This window comes from Narcine bancroftii, chromosome 2, assembly GCF_036971445.1.
Source record: "Narcine bancroftii isolate sNarBan1 chromosome 2, sNarBan1.hap1, whole genome shotgun sequence".
NCBI lineage: Eukaryota > Metazoa > Chordata > Chondrichthyes > Torpediniformes > Narcinidae > Narcine > Narcine bancroftii.
The window spans coordinates 225,039,790-225,063,370 of record NC_091470.1 but is presented as its reverse complement, the minus strand read 5'-3'; the positions used below and the strand labels follow the sequence as shown (position 1 = coordinate 225,063,370).

At 40.4% G+C, this 23,581-nt stretch overlaps 1 protein-coding gene across 5 annotated transcripts in view; it reads right to left on the bottom strand.

Annotated features, from left to right (window-relative positions):
* Positions 1-23,581, bottom strand: part of rttn (rotatin) — a 397,420-nt gene that overhangs the window by 173,147 nt on the left and 200,692 nt on the right. For all 5 annotated transcript variants that reach the window (XR_011352026.1, XR_011352027.1, XM_069920391.1 and 2 more), the window contains exons 37-41: positions 21,574-21,664; positions 18,764-18,917; positions 12,115-12,252; positions 3,230-3,441; positions 1,750-1,855 (exon numbers count right to left, since the gene is read on the bottom strand). Coding sequence is in view for 3 of the 5 variants with exons in the window: in XM_069920391.1 (XP_069776492.1) it covers positions 1,750-1,855; positions 3,230-3,441; positions 12,115-12,252; positions 18,764-18,917; positions 21,574-21,664 (701 nt within the window). In the remaining 2 variants the exon portion in view is untranslated. The remainder of the gene's footprint in view (positions 1-1,749; positions 1,856-3,229; positions 3,442-12,114; positions 12,253-18,763; positions 18,918-21,573; positions 21,665-23,581) is intronic.

Below are 23,581 nucleotides of genomic sequence, written 5' to 3'. Positions count from 1 at the left end.
TCCAGATGTGATATTTACAATATCCGAGTGATCCAAGGGCCCCGCATCCCTTGTTCCTCCAAAGCTCATGATAAAGGATCCAATTTCCACTTCCCCTTCCATTTCTCTGATCAATGATCACCTTTCCCAGAGGATGTTGAATCTGTGTAATTTGCTGCCCATTGAAACTGTGGAGGTTACCTCAGTGAATCTATTTCAGACAAGGTTGGATAGATTTTTATATTGGGAATTAAGGGAAAAGGCAGGTAGGTGGAGATGAGCCTATCATTAGATCAGCCATGATCTCATTGAATGGCGGAGCAGGCTCGATGGGCCGGATGGCCTAATCTTTCACCTATTTCTTATACTCCTACACATCTTATCTCTCAACCATTAACTGATCAACACCTTTCACTTCCCCTCACCCTAGCCACTTGGCTGTCTGCTATGCCTTCTCCTACACCTTCCACAAGGCCTGACTACCTGATCATCAGATAGATATCAAGCCTCGGTTGGATGCACAATCACCAGGCCTTCCTCTTCTCTTACACACCTTTCTCCTTCAACCCCAACCAACCCCTTTATCCCCTTCCCATTACCCCCCCCCCCACCCCACAAACCTGGCTTGAATGGCACATTTCCAAATAAGATCTTGTGCTATCTCTATGCGAAGCTTTGGTGGTAATAAAGTTTCCATGAGTGGGGCAACAATGGAATTATGGAGCTGAAAACCTTGTATACCAATTATGCTGCACAACCTCAACATGTCCTTGAATTTATCGCATCAAGCCCTATAAACCTTCCACCCCCATGCTTGCTGGGGTGGAAAGGATTAACTGCAGCTGAGAGCAAGCGGAAAAATACTGACGAAGGCAGAAAATTACCAAGACTGACAAACCCCCCCCCAATGTACTTGCCAGGAGGAACAGTGAGTTGCTAACTTTTATCCTTGACTAACAGATAGTAGATAATTAGTTTCAAGTGACATATAGAGCACCTAGTACTAATTCCGTAACCACCCTATCCTGTCCTCACCTCAAATGTCCTATTGTTCTTTAGTTTAAGCCTGCTCTCCTTGAAGATATCCTGCCTATGAATTCTCATTTCTGTGAACTGCAATATGGAATGGTGGGTCAAAAACCTGTTTAATTTGATCTATAAATATCTGAGCCTAACTGTTGTTCTTCAGAGCACGGTTTAGACGTCCTGGTCTCTCCAAGATATCATGCAATAAAGCTTTGTTGGAAAAGTCTCCATCTCTAAGTGTGTTTTATCCATTCGAGGGGTAAAATTTCTTCAATAAACAGAATCACTATCAGGCAAAAATTCAATTTGTAACTTTGTCTTCTTAATCTTTAATCCTCCATCATCACACTCTTGTTAAGCCTGTTACTTTCTCCATCTCTTTAAATACTAACCTTTCCAACAGGCCTTCTACATCCTCTATCTTAGTTGCTTCAATGTTGATGGCTGTGTCTTTAGTTAATTGAATGGTCCCCAACTTTCTTCACCTCAAATGTTCTTGAAGATCTGCCTCCTCATCAAGTCGATGAACCAAACATTCCAATATTTCCTAATTAAATTTTGTTTAATTATGCTTGTATGAAGCATAATTTGTTTCATCCATTCAAGATGCTATAAAATTTGATGCAAACATGATATTTATGGTTCACATAAAACCTTGACATTTTTTAATAACTTCTTGTTAGAAACTCCAATGAAAAGTCAGATTGCTGATTTTGCAAGGACATTCATACTTGTACCACTTACCTTGCAAAGCATGCTTCTGTGCGCAAACACTCACAGGAAGTAATGCGATGAGAGCACCTGCAGAGACCTTCCTCTGAACATCTTCCAACGATTTACCTTCGTAGCTCTAGAAAAGAAAATGCCAGATCAAAATCATTTACAAATGTAACTGAAATTAATTTGTTTATCACAATGCTGAAATGATCATACTTCCTTTCTCTAATTCAAATTTGGTTTTGACAATTTCTGTTCAGTGCCATTTTCAAAAATACACTGCACTTCAAGTTGCCTTTTATTGCTGGTAAGTACTTGACATCATAATAAACATACAACAGCCAAACATTTTGAAAACAGAGCAATATTTCATCAACAAATTGTGTCTGAAAATTGTTTGCTTCCGGAGAAATACATGGTTGTTATAATTAATAGGACCGAATAGGACTGAAAATAAATTTTCAGTTTATTGTCACATGTTCCAAAATGTACTGAGAAAGTTTGTTTCACAAGAAGTCCAGCTAGACATCCCATACATGGTACAATGAGTAGAACAAAATACAGAATCACAGAGTTACAGGAAGAGATGAGTTAGTGTAGAGCAAAGATAACGTAATTTTACTATCAGAGATTCATTCAGGAGTTCGATGATGGCAGGAAAAAACTGTCCTCGAATCTGGTGGTGTGCTATCTCATATTTATGAATCTTCTTCCTGATGGGAGGAGTGTATGGCCAGAGTAGGGTGTATCTTTTCAGATGTTGACTGTTTTTCCAAGGCAGCAGGAAATATTAATGGAATCAATGGAGGGGAGGTGGCATTGTGCCATTCTGAAAATTCATCTGGGCATATCCAGTCACGAGTCACTTTTATCTGGAAAAATTTCCATGTTAATTGGGCATGGGGTGACTTAATTGCCTTTTGAAAGCACTGACCGATTCTGGTTCCACCAAGCCTGCTGGCACTTTGAACTACTGAGAGTTTCAAGAAAATAAGGAGACAGAAAACATCTTTGTCCTATTAAAAAAAAATTTAAGCATCCATAATTGTTTGGTTCTGTCACTGGGAGAAATCTTTGATGCCATTTCCTGTTTTAAATTGCAAACCCTCTCAGTCTGTATGGGATGACTCACTGGCTCAGTGCCGATATTACATTTAATTCCTGATCACAGATTAAAACAAATTCTACTGCATTCAAATGTTGATACATGAAGCAAAAGCTGACTATCTAACCAATGGAATATGAAGCATTGAAGATCAGGAGTGACATTTCCTGGTAATTCTTGAACCTAATTATTCTTTGAACTTGAAATTCAAAGATTAAAATACAAGCAACAATAATGGTTAAGGAACCATCCCCCAAAACATTGTTATTCTGAAATATAACCAGCTGTCTAATGACACCCTGTAATAATTCACTTCTCCAGTTTAAATGGATGCTGGCTACTTTGGATTCTCAATACATTCACAATAATTATAACTAATGTATAGGGATTATTTTTCATTACCTGTAATAAGCTCTCAGCGAGTTTACTGCCTGATGATACATCATCTTCAATCGCATCCAGAAGCTCAGTAAGAGACAGGCACTGGATTGAATGACTTTCTGTACTCAGCTGCTTCTTTCCCTCTTCCATCAGAAGAAGAGATATGAATTGCAAGGATACCATGTGTAGACTCGGGTCAGTGGTTGACAGCTGAATGCACAAGGAAACAGTCTCTGAAAGGTAAAGGGATATTTACTGAGGAAAAAAACAGAAACCTGAACTCTTACAGCATTAACATTAAAACTCACTGTAGCCATGTCAAGACAGCTGGTTTGAAAGGCTTGTAGAGCTAAATAACTCTGAGAGAAATTTATGCTTGATTGTAAGAATTAAATAGCTCTGACAATTTCAGCTGCTCTAAGATTTCAGTTTCACTTGTCAATCTGCAGGTGACATCCTTACAAGCATTTAGTACAGCAGCCTCGGACAAACTTCTCCCTCATCTTTATCAGGAAGATGCAAGGCCAGGGAATGATTCCTCCATGAATCTCTCTTCTGGACAAGCTCAACACCTTCTATGCTCACTTCACTTCACTTCATGAGCTCCCGTAGTTTCTTGTAGACTCTGTGCTCTCAGTCACTAAGACCAATCTGACCAGAACCTTTGAAAGGATGAACCTTCAGAAAGCACATGCCCAGTCAGTATACCTGGCTGTATCCTTAAAACTTGGCACGATTTTGCAGATTTTGTCAACCTCTCACTGCTCAAGTCTGAAGTCCTTGCGTGTTTCAATTGGAATCCACCATTCCAGTATCCAAGAAGAGCAGGGGTACTTGCCTCAATGACCACAAGATGGTGGCATTTGTGTCCATTGTAATTAAATGTTTTGAGAGGTCAGTTATGGAGCAAATCAACTTCTGCCTCAGAAACAATCTGACTGACTTCAATTCACCGACCACCAAAACCGGTCAACAGCTGGCCCTCCACTCTGACCACAGAGCACCCACATCAGGATGTTCTTCATTGACTATAGCTCGGTGTTTAACACCTCCACACCAGCAAAACTAATAATTGAACTAAGGGATCCAGGACTCTGCTCCTCACTCAACAACTCCTTCATCGGCAGACTGCACTCAGTGTGGATTGGCCACCTTCTCCTTGCTGACTATCAATACAGGGGCAAATCCAAGGCTGTGTGCTCAGTCCCTTATTCAATTCCTTCCATACTGATGATTGCTCAGTCACATTCAGCTCCAGTGCAATCTATCAGTTCACTGACGACACCAATGTTATTCACTTTGAATAACCAGTAACGATGTTAAAATATAGGTTTGTGCAGACAAGAATAACAATGTTGCTCTCAACATCAGCAAGACCAAGAAGTTTATTGTTGACTTTAGGAAGGAGAGGCCGAGGGAACATGCACCAGTCTTCATTGATGGGATGGTGGTGGAGAGGGTGAGGACCTTAAAGTTTTCGGGAGTCCATGATTTGAAGGACCTTTCCTGAAGCCAGCACATCAAGGCACACTATTGCTTTTACTTTCTAAGAAGTCTGAGATTTGGCATGTTGTCAAACTTCTACAGATGTATTTGGAAAGCATACTGACTGGTTGTATCATGGCCTAGTTTGGAAACTCAAGTGCCCTCAAGAAGGCAGCCAACCTCACAAAGGATCTCCATCTCCCTGAACACAACCACTTCTCGCTCAGGCAGCAGGTACAGAAGCCTGAAGTCCAGCACCTCTAGATTCACTGAGAGCTTTCACCCCAACGGCTCTCAGGCCCTTGAAACTTAATGAACGACACAACCCATAAACTGCTCCAGGACCAGCAGAAGATCTGTCTACACTATTGAAGCATAATTTTTTTTTGCACTAATTGCAACTGTGACTATTTATTTATCTATCTTTATAGATGTATAATTACTTTGTCCGTCTCACATGCATTATTGGTGCTATTAATATTGTTGGTGTATCTTCGTGTCGGTGTTACTGCAGCAAGTAAGAATTTTTGAGCATTGTCCTTGGGTGTGTAACGATAAACTCTCAAATCAATTTTTTATGTTTAATTTTTCTTAAAAATTAGACGTACTGCACGGTAACAGGCCCCGTACTGCCCTAAATACACCTGCCAACCTACAATCTCAGTATGTTTTGAAGGGTGGGAAGAAACCGGAGAACCCAGGGAAAACCTTTGCAAACACGGGAAGAAGGTAAAAATTCCTTACAGTCTTACAATATTTTATATATTTAGACATGCAGCTTAGTAATGGGCCCTTCTAGCCCACAAGCCCATGTGGTCCAAATATACCAATTTTGAATCATATCAGTAAACCAAGCTCGAAACAGCTTGTTTATCGACACTGAATGAGAGGAGAAGGTGCAGTTTTTTAGGGCTTGCATTACAGTAGCATGCAGTGAAAATTGACATCTTCGCTGGCAGAACAAAACATTCTCATTTCAGAAGTGCTTTTAAATTTTTTGTCTAAAGGAGTAACAATTAGTTTTTTTTTGCTGTGGGCTTCCTGCTTTGATTATCAATGTACAAAAAAAAATATCTTTAATTAATGCTATGACAATGAAACAATACAAATCATTTTAACAACTGAACAGATGTCCTAGTACTCATGGGTACCTGATGAATGAGATAAACCATAAACTACATTAAACTATCACTGCAATGCTGTAAATTAAATTTCAGGTGCTTATGATGATGAATTTCACCCCACGGAGCTTTAAGAAAAGCAGAGGAAGAGTGATATTTTATGCATGGAATTAATCTAATAAAAAGAACATTGCAAACACTGCCCTCATTTTTTCACAAAAACACCAGCCTTCTGAGATAAACAGGAAAGCCTGAGAGGCTAGGATTGAAGTGCAATACACAAATGTCCTGGAGGAACTCAGCGGGTCACTAACCTCTTCCCCTGTCACTTCTCAGTTTCTCTTTCTCCTCTATCCTCCCACCCTCATCCACCAATGAACTCTGACCAGTTAGACCAGTACTTCTCAACCTTTTTAGCCCTAGGCCCCACTTTAATTTTTCAAAAAATGTACGCCCCACCATTAGCGGAAAAAAATTATATATTAAAAAAAAAGTTTTAATTAAATAATTTACTGCAATTTTAATGCAATAAAGGTCAGGAATCCACTGGAACACACATTTCATATTCAACTGCTACTTCAACTTGTCAACCATCTCAAACACACATTCACCAATTGTCGTCACTTCAGTGGGAACCCTGCCCTTGATGCTGGCTGCAGATTTTTTTGATTCGAGGGACTAATTTTGATAGTTTCAACCAAGTATTGTAATTTCTAGTTGGTTTCTCTTAGCTTGTAGCAAATCACTAACAGCACTGAAGCCACATTCTACTAAAGAAGATAATTGAAAATGTATCAATTGTTCCCTTGCTAAAATAGTCGAGATTGGGTATTTTTTTTCCCAATCTCGTTAGACAGCCACATCACAGTTCCTTTCACTTTGAACAGAGTTTTCACAGATTCATCATGTTGCAACTCAGATTGCTCCTCTTGGTATTGCCCTGGAACTTCAGATAAGTCCACCACCAATGGCTGAGTTAACCAAGAGCGAAAATCCATTGCCTTTTAATCACAAAATCTATCATTGAAGTTGGTAACCAACATTTTCAAATGGTCAACAATGACATTTGTAGCAGTTTTAGTTACATCACCCTCATCAGTGTCTATGCTCCAACCCTCCAGGCGGAACCAGCAGAAAAGGACAAGTTCTACACCGACCTGCGCAACCTCATCCAACGCACCCCTACAGCCGACAAGGTTGTCATCCTGGGCGACTTCAACGCTCGTGTCGGCAAAGACTCAGAAACCTGGCCAGGAATCCTGGGCAAGCATGGCGTCGGCAAGTGCAACGACAATGGGCGCCTCCTGTTGGAGCTCTGCGCAGAACAGCGGCTTGTCATTACAAACACCCTTTTTCAGCAGAGGGACAGCCTTAAGACCACCTGGATGCATCCCCGATCCAAACACTGGCACCTCCTGGACTACATCCTGGTGCGAGAAAGTGACAAACGAGATGTGCTCCACACCAGGGTCATGCCTAGCGCGGAATGCCACACTGACCACCGGCTGGTTCGCTGCAAGCTCAACCTTCACTTCAAACCAAAGCCCAGGAACAATAAAGCCCCCAGAAAGAGGTTCAATGTTGGAAACCTGCAGTCAGACGAAGCGAGAGGAAACTTCCAGGCAAACCTCAAAGCAAAGCTCGACGATGCAACCCGCCTCACGGACCCGTCCCCTGAAACCCTCTGGGATCAGTTGAAGACTACCATACTGCAATCCACTGAAGAGGTACTGGGCTTCTCCTCCAGGAAAAACAAGGACTGGTTTGACGAAAACAGCCAGGAAATCCAGGAGCTGCTGGCAAAGAAGCGAGCTGCCCACCAGGCTCACCTTACAAAGCCATCCTGTCCAGAGAAGAAACAAGCCTTCCGTCGCGCATGCAGCCATCTTCAGCGCAAACTCCGGGAGATCCAAAATGAGTGGTGGACTAGCCTCGCCAAACGAACCCAGCTCAGCGCGGACATTGGCGACTTCAGGGGTTTCTACGAGGCTCTAAAGGCTGTGTACGGCCCCTCACCCCAAGTCCAAAGCCCGCTGCGCAGCTCAGACGGCAAAGTCCTCCTCAGCGACAAGATCTCCATCCTCAACCGATGGTCAGAACACTTCCAATCTCTTTTCAGTGCCAACCGCTCAGTCCAAGATTCCGCCCTGCTCCAGCTCCCTCAACAGCCCCTAAGGCTAGAGCTGGATGAGGTTCCCACCCTGGATGAGACATATAAGGCAATCGAACAACTGAAAAGTGGCAAAGCAGCAGGTATGGATGGAATCCCCCCAGAAGTCTGGAAGGCTGGCGGCAAAACTCTGCATGCCAAACTGCATGAGTTTTTCAAGCTTTGTTGGGACCAAGGTAAACTGCCTCAGGATCTTCGTGATGCCACCATCATCACCCTGTACAAAAACAAAGGCGAGAAATCAGACTGCTCAAACTACAGGGGAATCACGTTGCTCTCCATTGCAGGCAAAATCTTCACTAGGATTCTACTAAATAGAATAATACCTAGTGTCACCGAGAATATTCTCCCAGAATCACAGTGCGGCTTTCGCGCAAACAGAGGAACTACTGACATGGTCTTTGCCCTCAGACAGCTCCAAGAAAAATGCAGAGAACAAAACAAAGGACTCTACATCACCTTTGTTGACCTCACCAAAGCCTTCGACACCGTGAGCAGGAAAGGGCTTTGGCAAATACTAGAGCGCATCGGATGTCCCCCAAAGTTCCTCAACATGATTATCCAACTGCACGAAAACCAACAAGGTCGGGTCAGATACAGCAATGAGCTCTCTGAACCCTTCTCCATTAACAATGGCGTGAAGCAAGGCTGTGTTCTGGCACCAACCCTCTTTTCAATCTTCTTCAGCATGATGCTGAACCAAGCCATGAAAGACCCCAACAATGAAGACGCTGTTTACATCCGGTACCGCACGGATGGCAGTCTCTTCAATCTGAGGCGCCTGCAAGCTCACACCAAGACACAAGAGAAACTTGTCCGTGAACTACTCTTTGCAGACGATGCCGCTTTAGTTGCCCATTCAGAGCCAGCTCTTCAGCGCTTGACGTCCTGCTTTGCGGAAACTGCCAAAATGTTTGGCCTGGAAGTCAGCCTGAAGAAAACTGAGGTCCTCCATCAGCCAGCTCCCCACCATGATTACCAGCCCCCCCACATCTCCATCGGGCACACAAAACTCAAAACGGTCAACCAGTTTACCTATCTCGGCTGCACCATTTCATCAGATGCAAGGATCGACAATGAGATAGACAACAGACTCGCCAAGGCAAATAGCGCCTTTGGAAGACTACACAAAAGAGTCTGGAAAAACAACCAACTGAAAAACCTCACAAAGATAAGTGTATACAGAGCCGTTGTCATACCCACACTCCTGTTCGGCTCCGAATCATGGTTCCTCTACCGGCACCACCTACGGCTCCTAGAACGCTTCCACCAGCGTTGTCTCCGCTCCATCCTCAACATCCATTGGAGCGCTTACATCCCTAACGTCGAAGTACTCGAGATGGCAGAGGTCGACAGCATCGAGTCCACGCTGCTGAAGATCCAGCTGTGCTGGATGGGTCACGTCTCCAGAATGGAGGACCATCGCCTTCCCAAGATCGTGTTATATGGCGAGCTCTCCACTGGCCACCGTGACAGAGGTGCACCAAAGAAAAGGTACAAGGACTGCCTAAAGAAATCTCTTGGTGCCTGCCACATTGACCACCGCCAGTGGGCTGATATCGCCTCAAACCGTGCATCTTGGCGCCTCACAGTTTGGCGGGCAGCAACCTCCTTTGAAGAAGACCGCAGAGCCTACCTCACTGACAAAAGGCAAAGGAGGAAAAACCCAACACCCAACCCCAACCCACCAATTTTCCCCTGCAACCACTGCAATCGTGTCTGCCTGTCCCGCATCGGACTTGTCAGCCACAAACGAGCCTGCAGCTGACATGGACTTTTTACCCCCTCCATAAATCTTCGTCCGCGAAGCCAAGCAAAAGAAGAAGTTACCTCACACTTATTCAACCAATAGAATTGACTGAAATTTCTTGCAGAAATATTTCTTTGGCATAATTCTAGAAATGTCAAGAATCCAAATATCTTTGTTATTGCATCATCGAGTGCCATATTTGCTACTCGGAGCTGCTTGTTCAATGTACGCAGTTTCTCAAAAATGCCCATCAAGTAACTCACATAATCTTTGCCATTTTTTGTTAGCAAGAGCTTAATTTCAGGTTTGTCCTTCAAAAAACTCGCTGAGGAGATCAAACAGTCCCATAAACCTTTTGAAGCAGTTTCCCTTTGACATCCACCTTACTTTAGTGCGAAGCAATAATCTTACATGTTCTGTATTCTTATCGACACAAAACTGCTTAAACATTCACATTTGGCATAAGTTTTGCTGGCATTGATACACGATCACAGAATGCAGTATCTCATGTAGAATAGGGAAAACTTTCTTGGCAACTACTAAGTTTTTTTGGTGGATAACACAATGCACAACCAACAAATTTGGATTTTCATCCTTCATTAATTTTAAACTTCCTGTTTTGTTTTTTTTACCCATCATAGCAGGTGCACCATCTACAGCACAAGATGCAATGTTTCCTTTTGGTATTTCACTTTCATCCAAATAATTTTTGAGCTTGCTGTAGATATCAACTGCAGTAGTTTGTAATGATTCACAAAACATCTCTTCTCGAAACTCTCACTGATCAATTTATCTCACATTCGCCAATACAGAGCCTCACTGTCCCATATGGTAGATTCATCCAAGTTTTATTGAGAACTTTCAACTTCTCAATAAGCTGTTTTTCAACATCTTGACCCATGTCATCTATTCTGTTGCAGACAGTACCATTACTCAATGGCATTGCTCGGACATCTTTGACATCCTTTTGTAGAACTGTTTTGAGAAACAATGATATTGTGGGTTTAATCAGTTCCTCCCAAATCGTATGATTCTTCCCATGTTTTGCTGTCAGCAGAGAAATTTCATAGCAAGCTTCAAGGGTACGATTCAGGGCTGTAGTTTGCGCAGTGAATATTAAAGTGATTTTTGTTCTATTTTCAAACTTATCTTGCAATGCTTTAAAATATTCCAATTTTGAATTGACATGATTAGGATGTTTTACCCACAAATGAGCTTCAAGGCAGTCTACTTTCATTGTTTATTTTGTCAAAGTCTGTTGGCATAATAGGCAAAAAGGTGCCTGTTCATCGTGTACAGCAGGTATAAACCCAAACTTCAAGAACTCCACTGAATATTGACTAACTTTTCGTTTGCTTGGTCTGCTCATTTTGAATATATAACAGTGTGAGCTCCCTGAAACAGATTAATAGAACAGCACAAGCTCCCTGAAATGGATTAATCAATATTTTATTGTATGGATACAGGTCTCACTCACTACTAAACTGAAAAAGTAAAGGGGTATGGACGGAGACATGATTGTTGAGATAATTTGGACTCTTCATCGCCCATGAGATAATTTAGAATGGATGATAATAAGACCGGTCAGAAAAAATATAACAGATAAAATATAACAGATAAAATAAGAGAAACAACAAAGGACCATCAGAAGAGAAAGAACAAGTTATGAAAATTAAAAAGAACAAATTGATTTTACTTGGAAGTTACCACAATTGCGTTGTACTGACAATGTTGCCAAGTCATATCTTTCACATCAACATAACGAGTTTATTTTTTCAAACCGATTTTTAAATTATTTCCCAAAATATTCTCACGTCCCACCTTGAGAATCTATGTGTTAGAATGTGCTGCTCCCCCTATCCCCTCCTCCCTCCTTTCTTCACCCCCTCCCTCTCTTTAAATTCAGGCACCTGGCTGGTTTTTGCTCAAAACTCGAGAAGGGTTCAGACCTGAAACGTTGATTACCCTTTACTTCCTATAGATACCGCGTGACCTGCTGAGATTCTCCAGCACATTTGTGTATTGCACTAGTCTTCTGACATGCTATCGTAATCTTGTATTTTTTTCCATTTTAAATGGTTGTTTTGTTTCTAAATTGGTTACTGTACTTGGTCGTTATGGGCTTGGGTGATTTATGTCAGGTAAACTTAACTGCAAAATTCACCTGAGATATTTGGAAAGTTCAATCTGTAACGTGAACAAAAACAAACAAGGAAAGGCATTGTGTAAGGATTAGGGTTAAGCATTTCAAATTTATTCCTAATTCATTGCATGTTAAGACACGCACATGGGAAAATTACCCTTGTGGTTGATTTATAACCCATGGATAGACCTCGTCTCCCAAATACAGGGAAGGCAAAAAGTGGCTGGCTAATGTTACCTAAAAGAGTAGCCCATGACTTTGACACAGCAGTTGTGATAGCAGGGAGCACAGCCTGACCACACTTCCGCAGAATTGTGTTCAGAAGAATAAACAAGTCCGTCCACGCTTGGTAGATGCTAGATGTTATCTCACAGCCTGAAAAAGAATTATTAAGATTAGCATCAAACATATGAATTTAAAAAATAGTCATTTTAGACAAAACCTTCCATTACTAACAACAGAAGTGCTGCGTTCTTACTTCAATCCATTTCAGCTCATTCTTAGATTGTGTTTATAGTTATATCCAAACAAAAAAGTGCCCACTGAAATTTATAGCACAGGTAAGCATCACAGTCCCATCCTACCCACAGCAGCAACAAAAGAGCAATTCAAATTTAATCCCATCCACTCCTACCTTTTGCTCAGAGGACTTGTAGATACACATTCAAGTGGGATTTTGCATCCACCACTCTTTTGGGCAGTGAGATCCAGACCATTTGAACTCCCCTTTAATCCTCTGACCAGCTATACACCTGGTTACTGATTTCTTTATCAAGGGAAATAGGTACTTCATATCCATTCAATTGCAGCTTCAATAAAATCTCCGTTCAGTCTTCCTTGTTCCATCAAAAACAATCTTAGAATTCAATGCAATCTTTTGGTCTTGGCCACATGCACAGAAATCTCCTCTGGTTACAATTACAATCTTAACATTATGTTGTGATGAGCATTATATATGAGCTTGAGTTGTGATCTAACTGATGATTCATTTCCAATAATAGTTTTTGCAAAATAATCCCCATCCCAATGCTATATTCTATGCTTGAGCCACTAATGTAAACACAGCCCCATGCCCTCCTATGCACAATCTATCTACTCTGAAACCTTCAGGGTTTCTGTATACCTTCTGTTGCGCTGCATCTCCCCAAAGCTTAACATTTACTGGTTATTTCCTTACCTTGTTTCCCTCCCTCAATATATTACCCTCTTTGCAGTGAATTCTGTTATATCCACTTTGCTCACCAGACCAATCCAATGATTTCTTCCTTGTTTATAACCACTTGATTGCTTTTGGTATCGTGTATGAACATCTTAATCTTGTTACCTAAAGCTGTTTAAATGAGCCATTCTCAATCTTTTTTTTGGCTATGGTCGGCTTCAGACTTTATTCCAGTTAATGGGCCTCTTCCCTGTGAAGCGGCCAAATTTAGTTAGTTTATTCTGTACTTCTCTCCTACCAACTACATAAAATAGTCTGTCACCATCCTTTAAATGTGCTGTGCTGCCCAGGGGAGCCAAATGGTCCCCATTGAGAATGGCTGGTTTAAATTATTGTTTCACATTACAAAATTCAAGGGATCTGGTAATGAACTCTGTGGCCTTTCCCTCAAACTTTTCAAAATGGTCTGCCATCCAGGGGTTCTTGCTAAAACTGTCACAAAATGCAACAAATGAGCTACCCACACTTATCGTATATTTATGCATAAAATGTGTGCGTTATATCAATACTTTTACAAACCATACACCCACTACCCCTCCCCTCGCAGCATGTTATATGCATGTGTGCGCAATACGAGAACATGTGTACACGTTGAAAGAATGCGCACAATAGCTGCCATGGGAAAGACGCAATTTATAGCGAGCGTGGAAAGTCGCAATTTATAGTGAGCGTGAGAATGTTATGGCCAGCATGAAAATGCAATAGAGGCAATGAAAGAACACACACAATTTATAGCGGGAATATCTCTTTGTACTGAATGCCATGGTATTTCTATAAACAGGACATTCTGGCTAGGGCACTTGCACCTTATTAATGTTAATTGCCCAGACTCTTCCCTGAGGGAGGTTTACATATCAAGTGCCTCAAAGTTGAGATAGAATTAAAAATCCTGCTCAACTCTGACTTGTCTTTGATCTATTTAATTAATTCCTTTCCAAAGCTTGTTAATGTGTTGCAGCAGGATATATTATCTATATAATGGGCGATTGACACCTCTGGGAGAAGTTGATTGGGTGTTGTGGGAGATTAACTGCGGCAGATACTGGAATGTGTATTGTCTCATATCCCATTTAAATGCAAATTGCTTTTGTCAATCAGAATTTAGAATACTGCACGGTAGATGCGTGTGCATGTTATCTGAAAATATTTTTACACTATTTATGATTTTATGTGCATTTTATGCGTGCATGCACTATGAGTGACAATATAGTTCTCTCCTTGCCTCTTGAAAAATTCAATGAAATTATTTAACACAATCTTCCCTTTTATAACTAGCATGTGGATAATAAGGTCCCTTTGAAACTGTTCCAGTATTCCACAAGGGGAGTAGAGGGACATAAGCCTCATGAGGGCAAATATAGCACTGATAGCCACAAGGTTGGTGTGGATGAAGGCCCCTTTTTGCTGTACCTGTACAATTCTATGCGAGTCAAGCTATTTAGCATGTTCTTATATCGTTTACTTCTGGTTTTCAACATTAGCAGTTTCTCAGTGCTCAAGACCCAGGTCTATTTTGTTATCAGTGTTTGTCATTCTGAGTGAAAGCGGATAACTACCTGGCAAGTTGACTGGGATTACTGAGTCAAGACTAAAATCAATCTTAGTGCATTTATCCTGTGCACCGTGGAATTTAAACTTGCAGAGGAGAGAAAAAAAATGTCCTTGACAGCTGTTTCATTGTAAAACACCAAGATATTTCACGTGCAGGTAAACAGGTTGGTCAATGCAACAACAGTTAGAGTGCGTGCACGCGTGTGTGTGTCTGTGTGCATGCATAAAATCTATTGTTCAAAGTGCATCAAGATCAGGTATTGATAATTCATAACAAAACTGGAATTATGGCAGCAGATGTTCATACTTGGAAGACAAGCCGATCATTTGAGGTTGTGTCAGAGACAGGAAGTACGACGGGCGAGAGTATTGCTATCTTCAGAATTTAAAAATGAACACTAATTTGAAAGGTAGAAATTACACTTGATATAATGGCCACAATCATTTGCAGCTTCATTATGAGAGACCAGCAGGTTAATTTTTCATCATTCAGGAACTAAAGCACAAAAATATTTGCCGTTGAGGAATAAATAGTTTGCACATCAGGCTGTCCAGTTGACAAGAGAGCTGCTCGGCCTTTGACCAGAAAAAGAAAAATTATGTGGTCCTACTGTTCAAATTGCAAGAACTTCACATTCCCATGCTATCTAATTCAGGAGTCTACCTATAAACATCAGTGCTGTTCTGTTCTGTTGTCTGATTGAGGAAAGCTTGCCTTTTACAGTTTTATCATGGGTCTGCCTGGAAATATAACTGTGGAGCAGTTACTTAACTACAGTAAACTACCCAGTTTGTCACCAACAGGGAACACAGATGCCAGATATGCAAATTTTTTGGTTAACTGAAACACATTCTTCTAATGCCTAACTAATACATCTGCATTAAGAATATCCAGTTTAAAAGACAAAAGAAAGTGCAGAATTGTAAAGTGAAATGAAATCAATATAAGAGACCTTAATTATGTAAAGTTCACTTTAATCAGGTAATGCCGATAACTCACAAAATTGAAATTCGAACCCTAGTCATTGGCACTGCAACAGTGTTGCACTAACTACTGCAATAATCATACCGTGTCATTCCCCCAAGTTTACAGATAAAGCTTTACTAATACAAATAATACTAAGAAAGATAAAGACTCTTTGCAGGCAGGGATAGGGAGACGCTTTGGAAGTCGCCTCAGCGGCGAGAAGCTTTGGTTGGAACTTCATCCTGGGTGCCGCCATTTTATTCACACAACTTTATTGAAACTTCGTTCGAACAGCTGCTGTGGGCAGGACATTACCGGGGCGCCTCACTGGCTGAACATTTGTTCCCATCTTCAATAAGAGGTTGTGTGTTGCTTCGGAGAACATTTACTTTTACAATTTTAAACTTGTATTTATTTTTTTTAATTTGCTTTAAATCTATTTATTTATTTCCTCAATTTTTTGGCCGGTTGGTTGGGTTGCCAGTTCCTTGATTTCAGAAACTCACGTGAATAGGGTGGTGAAGAAGGCTTTTAGTATGCTGGCCTTTATCAATCATTGCATGGAATATAGGAGTTGGGAGGTGATGTTGAGACTGTATAAGACGTTGGTGCGGCCTAATTTGGAGTTCTGTGTGCAGTTCTGGTCGCCTAATTATAGGAAGGATATAAACAGAGTGGAGAGAGTGCAGAGAAGGTTGACCAGAATGTTACCTGGGTTTAAGCATCTAGAGTATAGGGAGAGATTGGACAGATTAGGTCTTTATTCTTTGGAGCGTAGAAGGTTGAGAGGGGATTTGATAGAAGTATTTAAGATTATGAAAGGGATAGACAGAGTGGATGTGGATAGACTATTTCCGTTAAGAGGAGGAAAAATTAAAACAAGAGGACATGAGTTAAGAATTAAGGGGCAGAGGTTTAGAGGTAACATGAGGGGGAACTTCTTTACTCAGAGAGTGGTAGACGTGTGGAATGAGCTTCCGGGAGAAATAGTGGCGGCGGAGTCAACTGTATTATTTAAGAATAGGTTGGACAGGTATATGGATGAGAAGAAGATGGAGGGTTATGGGCATTGTGCAGGGAGGTGGGACTAGAGAGGGGTGTTTGGTTCGGTGTGGACTAGAAGGGCCTAATGGCCTGTTTCCGTGCTGTAAAATTGTTATTGTTATGTTAGGATACCAGGGATTTCACTGCATTATATAACTGAAAATTGGTCAGACCCATTCCGAGTGCTCAGCACCATTTTGAAAAATTGATCTGGCCTATTTTGTTGTCAGTCACCTTCACGACTAGCACAATTTCTACACACTAATGCATTTGGTAACATCGCACACAATGCTCTGTTTTGTGGCACTGCAGGAAAAAAAAATGAATTGCATCATTAGATATTGCTCACCTTGGCCCCATCTCAGACAACAGTCTCCAAACCTCAGATTTAAGGAACCCTGTAAAATGAGGAGGGACACTATAGGGTATCCACTAGCAAAGAGGCAACTTCCAATACTCCGTGATCTCCAAATTATTCGGCCTAAACTTCATGATCCATTCTGCTACCCCTCCTTGTCAACTATTCCCCAACTTTACACAGCAAGATTCAAAAAAACTCCTGAACTTGACTTTGGGAAAACAGCAGATTTGTATCTGAGAAAATGAGAAGTGGCATTTCTGTTGACCCCTACCACCCCCCACCCCCCCAACACTATGAGTCTTGTAACCACCTCAATTACAAATGCAAACAAAAGCTCTGTATTGACAGGACAAAGTCTTGGGCACCTTGATGGTACAATGGAATTATTAGACAACTGTCTTCAAAAATCCAATGAATTTTTAAATTTAAATTTCAACATACAACAAGATAACAGGCCATTTCAGTCCACGAGTCCATGCCGCCCAATTTACACCACTTGAAATTACAATAATATTTTTTCCGCTGTGGACGAATTCAATTACATTTTTTTGCTGAACTGATCAAAAGCTAAAATCTTAAATGGTTCAGGTTTAACCTTTTCTGTACAGTGCTCATATTTCTTCAAGGATTTCTTTTTTATGGTCTGCATGACCATCTCCAAGTCCTCTAAACCACTATCTCTATTCTTTGTTTCCTCTGTTGCCATCTTCTGTGTGAAGAAGATGTGCAATACACTCTCTTGTTGGCTTTCTTTAGAACACGTCAGAAAATTACTCACTTTAACCATATCAACTTTCTGACACTGGTTTCCTATGATTAATCATCTTCAAAACACACAATTTCTGCATCAGAAAGCAGGTATTAAATAAAATCACGAAAAGCAACATACCAAAAAATCCAGAGATCTTTCTTCTAAGTAATATAAGAAGTAAAGAACTAGGCCTCAAACTAGATGAGGCAAAAAATGATTTATTATGATAGCCTTAGCTGTAGCAAAAATATGTATAATGTCAACCTGGAAATCAGAAGAGAGCCTGAGAGTACAGCAATGATACTTAGAAATGAATAAATGTATTCCATTGGAAAAAATAACATATAATTTAAAAAATAAAGTCACATTATTTGAACAACTTTGGGAACTGTACATGGAACACAACAGAGAGGGCCTACCGCGGACCTCCACCCCCTAAAATGACAGAATGAGAAGGAGACGAAATGAACTGACCCAATGTGTAAAAGTAGATGACACAATTTTTTTGTATATTTTCATTGTGTGATGATATTGTTTTAATGGGTTTAATGTATAGTATATGTTGAACTTTTAGTGGGTGGGGAGGGGCGTGGGAAGGAGGGAGGGAAGGGAGGGGGGAAAAAGGGGAGAAAATGACACTGTGTATATTCAAGAGGGAAATGTTTGTGTGTATTTTGGTTAATATGGTTCATAGTGTGAAAAATATTTTTTTTAAAAAGTAAGCAAAACATAGCAACATTTCCCCATGCAAATGAAGAAGGAATGACTAGATAAGAAAGGGACCTGTTGATGAATAAAGCTGAAAAAGACAGTTTTGTATGATAACGGTACTAGATGGAACGGCGTTCTTTTTTAAATCTATGTATTTTCGAGGCTACCTCCTCACAGTTGTATCTAAATTGATTTTCCAAACTGTAATCTAGCAAGTATTTTCAAGAAACTGCAAAACATTCATCTGAACAATTTGTAGGGGGAAGAATAAAAGTACATTACCAAAATAGTCTTTGCAGCGTATACAAAGTACTGCAAATATATTCGACAACAAAGGCTTCAACAAATCATCTTGGTTGATGAGCTCTGGGTGCAAGATTAAACTGGAATGGATCAGCCCAGACATAGAGGAAATATACTGAAGATAGCTTAATACCTGCACAGAAAAGATAATAATTACATACACCAAACAAATCTGAGTGATTGGAGACCACATCCTTAGGCCAAGGCATTCAGGGATTAGAAACGTTGTTAAAGAACATTCGTTACTCATGCAAAGACAAGTTCAGAATGATGTTCATTTGACCATTTTGATCAAATCACAAGGGGAGTTTTCAGATTTGGGAATTAATCCAAATGGTTAGAAATTGTTTGGAAAACATCCAATTTTCAATTTGCATTCTCTGCTCATAATTGCAAAATAAAGCCAAAGTTGGACCAAAAATCTTGTTCAGTTCAGTTAGTTTAAGTTCTAACTCTGGATTTGCACACATCATTTCTGTCAACACTGCATGATCAAAAATCATTCCATGTTCAAGTTCATTTATCATCTGGCAGCCTTCTCCATTTCTCCAAACCATGGTGTACACACATACACAGCACATAATAATCACTTATGTACACAAAGACATAATTTAAAAAAAATATTTAAATATTTTGGGATGATACACTCATGGTTATTTGACTTTTCACTTCTGCGTAATCATGTTTGTGGCCCAAATGTTTCACACCAAGGAATGACAATAAATTCCCTTGCACCACCATCCCCCACAAACCCCCCCACCAACTCCCAGACTGGGAGCCCATTCCTGAGAAAACCTGGTCTTTACAGTATAGCACTCTGTTGGTTCCACACTAGCTCTGCCCCTTTTTACTTTACACCCTGCGGTAAACCGCCTCCATCACAGCATCAATCACCCTCATTGCTTAATCCTCACAGTGCACCTCCTCCTCAATCCCTCAAGTGTCAGATCTTCCATGCTTGCGACCAAAAGGCTCCAATTTCCAATCCCAGCTCCACCTCATCCACCTAGACTTCTGGAAGGGGCATTTTTGATTTTGTATAAGTCTTATACAACATCCACTCTTTATGAAGTGCATCACAGGACCAGAAGAGCGACAGAGCGGATCACTGGGACATGATCTACCGGGATAGTAGTCTGAAGAAGGCATGCAAAACCGTTGAGGATGACCATCACCCTGCAAGCAGCATCTTCCAGCTACTCCCATCAGGAAAGAGATACAGAAGTATCAGAGCCAGAACCACCAGGCTGAGGAACAGCTTTTCCCATGGATTGTAAGACTGCTGAACCACGGAATGAACAGATCGTACTAACCCTCCAAAACTCTATTGTACAAGATCAAACCAGCAACCACAAAGAAGGCATATCACACAGGGGGAAAGATGAACAATTAACAAAAATTCACCTTCAAACTTTAATTCAAAATCCCCCCTTTTATAACAATGCCCACTAGTTAATATGCGAATTTCTAAAACAGTGTAAAACTAATAAATTCCCCAGCCAAAATATAACATATGTAATCAAAGTCTAAGTTATATTTCCAACCAGCCCACAGAAAAAAACTGAGACACAAAACAAACACAACGAAACACACAAGACTCACAAAACTTCGATCTCAACTGAAGCAAAGATCATAAACAAAATTCAGTTTGTTTGGTAAACTGAAGCAAAAGATCTTTGAGAGAGAGAGGGCACAAAATTCAAAGTTGTCTTCTTGTGTTGTTTGCAGAGAGAAGAACAATGGCTTGGTCCGGATCCTTCTGGCTGCCTTCAGAATGTTCCTCCCTTTTAAAATGCCCAACATTCCAAACTGCCTCCTAGACAATGACTCTGCTGGGGTCTCCTTCCACTCCACAGCCACACCCAGTGGTGGTTTGTCTTCCAGAAATTTCTAGATCATCTTCTGCACATGCTAGTCTGAATCCCACTCTCTCTCTCTCTCTCACTCTCAGCAGTCCACCTTCACCTTGGCTCTCAAAGGCAAACTGTCATTTTTTAACATAAAACCACACAACACACAGGTCAATACACAACACAGAACTCTATAACACTATCATATGTGAAATAGTATCTATTTATTTTTTTATTTATGTAAACATGTAGTGCATATGTATCGCTTGTCTGGATACGTGTTATGTCTCATTGTGCACTTGCATGTTTTGCACCGAGGACCAGAGAACACAGTTTCGTCAGGTTGGACTTGTACAAGCAAATGGTAATGAACTTGAACAAACTTTATCTTGGCATTTTTCTGTGTGCACCAGATGTTCCACGTTGATACACATTTGTACCAATGGCAAGTTGAAAAGATCATTTCAAATGCACGAAGTTAACTTAATAATATCAAGGTAGCACAAGTTTCACTGTTGCATTTTAACATAAATCCTGAATTACATTACAGGGTGAAACAGATATCACTAAGCAGGAATTCAAAGGAAATGATCAGAGTTGGTTGCAGAAGTGTTGTTGCTTCAAAACACAAGCAGAAGTTGCAGAGTATTTGAGAACTTATCATCTCTGAAAAACGCCAGTTTTCTGACTGACCAAAACTGAGAAAATTAAATGTTTACTTGGTGGAACTTTACAAGCCACAGAAAGGCAAAAGTTAGAAGGCAGACTATTGCAGTGAACAGTAATGGCAAGGGTTGTTGAAATATGCTGAGATATGGAGTCTGTCCCTTGGAATATTGCCTCAGTGGCTTTAAATGAAGAGATGTCAGGAGTATAAACTCATAAGAGATATCCTTATCTAGAATTTCAAGGATCTTACCTGAAACACATGAGACTGACCTGAACTTTAATATCCTGGATGTGGTTCGGTCGAGTCAATGGTATTCCCAGCTCCCATAAGCATTTCTCGAATAAACTGGTATTTATCAATCTTCAACAAGACACAAAAAATATTAAATTTAAAGAAAAAAATGAAGCAGTTTAGTGGAACCACATACATAAACAGTGTGAATATCACATTCTTAAAAAAAAACCCTCAAATACTTGAAGATTTGTTTATAGTGAAACATTTTATGCAACTTTTCTGCCACAATGGCACTTGAGCTCCAATTTATAAATCCATTTAAATTACATTTTATTCAACATATTCACTGTTTAAAGATATTCAAAGCATGTACAGATTTAATCACACAAAAGGATCATTAAGTTAGCACAATTCAATATGCCTCCAAATTAAGAATTAGCTCTATTTCCCTGGATAATTGGGGCAGATATTTTAGCATGTCAATGAGACAAAATAGAGGAGCATAGGTTTTCTTGTACAGCACCAAGTTTCATGTATGAAAATGCTACAAGCAGGATACTCAAGTGAAAAGTGGAAAGAAAATAAAAGTGTAAAAAGAAGTTCAACAAGTATTTTGCGATGGTACGTTTGCAAGCTTTTATTGGAGCATCTCATGCATTATGTCTCCACAAATTTGTGAGACCTGCAAAGTTTATCTGGATTCTCTTAGCTTCTTCATCCAATCGCCTTTGACCTATCCATCCCTCCCCATCTTTTCAGCACATTCACTTATTTCCTTTTCCACAATTCTTTGACATGAAAAGTCGACTCTCTCCGATGTTCCAAAGATGTCTCCTCATCAAAATATTTGTAGCTCATTGCTTTTGTTTCAGATTTCCAGCATCTGTAGTTTTTAAAAAAAAAATCTTTCATCTTTCGACCTTAATAGGATGGTGTGCACGGCACACCTGGAATACCTTTATCATAAATTCTCAGTTATTTAGTTTGGAGAATAACGTGAACGCATTACAGTTGGGAGACACACAAATGGAACACAAAACGATGAATAAAAATTCCTTTATCTTTTAGTCTGCAGTTTTCTGCCGACTTTCTCTTAAAAACATAGCAGCAACATTGGACAAGAGCTTGATATCCTGATCCTGGATAGCACTGCCAAGATCCAGCACATATTTGCATACAAGTCTATATTTTATGAAGTGATTGGAATGGACATGAAGGAGGGAAAACTGAAATCCTGTGTTAGGTTTCAGATATTGTTGAAATAATAATGTTTCCTGCCTTTGCAACATTATTTCCCATTAAATGGAAAAAAAAAGTAAGCCTTTCTATCCACATCACCCATTCCATCATTGTTTATCTGTATCTCAACAGTTCCGCGCTGATCCGTATCTGTTTTTTTTAAATCTCACTGTTTGCTCCATTGCGATTTTGAAACCAACTTGTTAAAACCACTTGATTTGCCTTCTGAATTATTTTTAGATCCACTTGTCTTGTAGCCGGGTTGCTACAGTTATAGCTTGAAGTTGAAAGAAGAAACGCACACCAAGGGAGTGTAATCGACACTAGCTTCATTGGGCTGCAGCTCTTCCTTTTATAGGCAGCCATCTACCCCAAGAATTCTCATCAGAGTTTATATCTCTCGCGATGCCGATTACAAATAGGTGGCTTGCAGAGCTGCAGGATGTGGTCAGGGCGTGGCTTGATCGAGGCCAGCTGATAATTGGCTGTCCCAGACGCGCAGGCCCAGATTAGACCCCCTTTGATCCACTGGCGGTGTTTGGTCAATTCAGCTGCCATTCCTGCAGCCTATGGGAGCGGTTGTCTCATCTTGCATGTTGTTTACCCAATCATTGAGTTCAAAGGCTGTTTGCTATGTCGGCCCGTGGAGCTCTCTTAAAATGTCTGCCAATTCCTCATTGTTCATTAAAGTCACCGTTGCATCAGTGCTAATTGACATAACTCTCCCAATGCACAACTAAGAAGTTGTAAACTGAATTATTAAATTGAATGTTAGGCGTAATTTTCAATTCTTTTCGTTTAAAA